The 3,781-nt window shown below is 41.7% G+C and overlaps 1 protein-coding gene across 1 annotated transcript in view; it reads left to right on the top strand.

The window, feature by feature from the left end:
- Positions 1–3,781, top strand: part of LOC103599726 (polypeptide N-acetylgalactosaminyltransferase-like 6) — a 207,824-nt gene that overhangs the window by 174,897 nt on the left and 29,146 nt on the right. The window contains exon 7 of the mRNA XM_008583880.1: positions 2,538–2,654. Coding sequence (XP_008582102.1) covers positions 2,538–2,654 — 117 coding nt within the window. The remainder of the gene's footprint in view (positions 1–2,537; positions 2,655–3,781) is intronic.

The following is a 3,781-nucleotide window of genomic DNA, read 5'->3' as shown; positions in this document are numbered from 1 at the left end:
GGCCGTGGCCAGACACTAATCCTGTCTCCAGCTGCCTACCTTACCCTATGCTGAACTCTCAGCATTTCCTCTCTGCCACAACTTTTTGCTGGAATTTACACAGATGTAGACAATTATGCCATTGAAACTTGAAATTTGGCTTCCAAAGCAGTTTATCCCATTGTCTACACAGATGCCACTTGAGTGAGAATTTGGAAAATTCAAGAGTTTGGAAATGGTATCCTCCATCCCTGCCAGAGCCCTTTCAAGCTCACAACATTCAAAAACAAAATGAGGCTTTGGTGTGCATCTACAGGCAGACTTGCCCCTCAGCGACCCTGGCTTGTGCGTGTTTTTTTCTTCCCCACATCTTCCTTTTCCAAGAGAAGACTCCTCCAGAGAGTGAGCTCAGATGCCACCTGACAAAGGAAGGCAAACGTTTCCCTCAATAGCCAAGTGGCCATGGATGTACAAGCAGCTGCCTTTTTTCCACAAATGTGGTTCAGAGCTGCTAGACTCAAGTAGAGAGGATAATAGCACCCTGAAGATATCTTCAGTATGAATTGATACTGGCTCTCGAAGAGTGTGTCTGTGAGTCAAAAGGCCCAAGAATGAAGAGACACCTGCCCAGAGTTTTATCAGGCAGCTCTCAGGTTATAGACCGCTTTAGAAAACCAACACACTGGACTCAGATAAGGAGATCAAATAGGAGCTTTACAGAGAGTGCCAGGCTCCAGACAGCGATAGCAAAATCTAACGTTGACCTTTTGGGTGTTTCTATTTCACTAGAGAAACACCATCACATGTCAAGACATTGATTTTACAAAACGCTTATTTTAAGCTTGGCCCCCCAAATTCCAGAGGAAAAGTTTCTCCCTGGTACTTGTTTTAAGAAAGGGGGAGAAAAGGTAAAAGAAGTAGTGAATCCGGTGCATTCCAACACCCAGCCAAGTACATTCCCTGTTTTTCTGGATCTCCCAGCTACTAAGAGGAGGGATACAATTAGTTTGCAAGGGGTCGTAGGCAAGCATTTTCCCTAATTCAGGATTCAAATCTGGAGTTGGTAAGTTCCAGGAAAATGAATATATAACTGCTTACATATATCAACTTACAGTTTTGTTTGTTTTTGCAAAAAATGTCGATAGCTTTCCTTGGATTCTCAGGGAGGTCTGTAGGCCAAAGTAGGTTAAGGACTGTTGCCCTCTGTCCTATATTATTTCATATTCCCCTGTCGTCAGGGACAGAGACCCTTAAAGTAGAGGTCCAGTATGGAAAATGAACCTAACCTGTTGCCAAATTCCCTGAATAAGGAAACTAGTCCCCACCACATTGATTCCCTCCTGAATGATATTATACCAACCTCTACTTCAAGAGGAAATGAAACAAAGGCAGCCCCCTCCACCACCCCTCCCCGTCCCTGCGTCATTTACTCCTCTTTCATGATACCCAGTGTATTTCATGATAAGCTTCTCTACTTTATTTCCCAGTGGGAACAGGTCCAGTTCAGACATTCCTCTGCTGTGGAGAAACTCCTCACCTTATCTACTCCTTCCAGGCAAAAGAACCTTGATTGAAATCATCATTTAGGTCCATTCTGTTCTTGTTTCCATTCTTAAAAATACCTAAAGGGATTATCATAATCTAGGTCTATATAAAGGCATAAAAAGGATGAAGATAATTGAACTTGTGTACACATACACACCTAAGTAACAAATTACAAACAATATCCAGCTCTACTGCAGGCTGTGGTTCTGACACTAACAGGTGTATTTGTCCAGGAAACGATGACAAAAGGACACGTCTCTGTTTGGACTCTGCTTCTGTTGCTGTTTCTGCTCTTGATACAACATTTCATTGTTCACCCTTTTCCCTAACTATTCAGTTCCTTATTTCAGTGCGAATATAATAATTGTAAAGGATTACACTTTTTTTCTCACTCTACACTTTTCAAAGTTCAGGCTTCAGGGAGACAATCTTCATCCAGTATAGTATTACAATAGTACCGTCTGAGTGCTAAACTATGACAACAGGTGTATACCAAGACCATTACAGCCAAAGTGGACGCTAAGGTCACCATATCCTGCCCAGAGCCATACAGGCTAAGTGACTCAGGCTCCTGCATCAGGCCCTTTACCTGCATCACTGCCTCTTGCTGGATCTCTTTCCCCACTAGCACGGTAATGGTAAAAGGTGCTATGAAGCAGGAAGATAACAAATTCCAAGTTAAACACTCCCCGAAAAAGAAAAATCTCCCATTTTACAGAAGTCATGAACTCTATGCTACTTCCAAGGCTGCATTATCAACACATTCCTTTGCTGCAACCAGCTGCCATTTTGCTGTTTAACCATCTCATATTCTTTCACATATAGAGTAGACCATGTCATATTTCATTCTCTGCTTTTCTTCATCAATTGCATAAAAAACTCAGGGCTGCATTCAATAGTCATGTAATCAAAAAGACAATCATGTATTACATAATCTGTACAAGGATTGACAGGAGCTGCCATACAACAATAAAAAACAGCCCCATGCTCAACACTCTTTCTTATTTCCACAGATTCGAAATGTGGCAGCAAACCTCTGTGTGGACAGCAAGCATGGAGCCACAGGAACCGAGCTGAGACTGGATATCTGTGTCAAGGATGGTTCTGAAAGGACATGGTCTCATGAACAGGCATGTCATCTCCCAGAAGTCATGGCAGTGGGGCTGCGTGGGGACGGAGGCAGGCATGGAGAAAAGCAGGGGGAGCAGATCTCTAGAGGGTGCACGTGGGCCTGGAGGGAGGTCGCCGTTCTGTCACCCACCAGCTCTGCAGTTAAGTGAACCACTTGGCTTCTCTGTTTCTGTTTCTTCTCAGAGAAGTTGTGATAGTCAATTAAGATAATGCGTACAAATATGCTTTAAATAATAGAAAGGATGGTAGAAATGTTGATTGTGACCCTACTTTTATTTTCTTTCCCAGAAAGATAATTTTTAAAACACAAAAAGCCTGTGGAGTGCTACAGTAGTCTTCCAACTAGATTTCATGTTTTTAAAGAAAGACTCTGTTCTTCTGGTTTGGGACTTTATCCAATCTTATTTTTCCTTTCTGGCTATATATTGAAAAAAGTACTTTACATAGACCTTGTTGTCGTAGTAGTTTTTGATCTTAAGCATGAAGGATATCTTTGAGACAACAATACCTGACATGGATTTCATGGGATACTTTAAGACTAGGTACTGTTTTTGATTGAAAAACATTTCAGTGCAGCTCAGCTTAAGCAAGGTATGATTCTAACCCACTTTCAAACTTGAAAGTCTCGGGGTTTTTCTCCCACTGTGTCACCTGGGACATAGAAAAGATAGTGGGTAGAATTGTGTCTGCCCCTTTTCAGTGCTTTAGCCCTAAATTATAAAATATTTCCATAGGAAACTATAGAAAATATTATAGAAGATATTTGTGCCTTCATCACACAGATTTAACAGGTATCAACAACCATCGTCGCATTTTTAAAAGAATAAAAATTTATAGATGCTGTCAAAGCTCCTTTCCCCTTCCTCTGCAGAAGGATATATCCTGAGTTCAGGATAGTACGCCCTGCCTGTCCTTTCAATTTTCCAGAATTGTCCGTAATGCCTCTCTTATGAAAACCAAAAAAGCAAACAAGCAGTCCCCAGAAAGGCATTACTGCTCTCCCATAGCTATATTCTTCAAGTGTCCATCTTGCATATTAAACTAGAAAAGGTTCGCCACCCAGCCTAGGACATTAAAGTGTTGTTCAGGTACACTGAGATTCAGTATGTGGACACCTTCCTCTCCC

The sequence above is a fragment of the Galeopterus variegatus genome, unplaced genomic scaffold (genome assembly GCF_000696425.1).
Source record: "Galeopterus variegatus unplaced genomic scaffold, G_variegatus-3.0.2 Scaffold3069, whole genome shotgun sequence".
Classification (NCBI taxonomy): Eukaryota; Metazoa; Chordata; class Mammalia; order Dermoptera; family Cynocephalidae; genus Galeopterus; species Galeopterus variegatus.
This window is presented reverse-complemented; position numbering and strand designations above follow the sequence as displayed.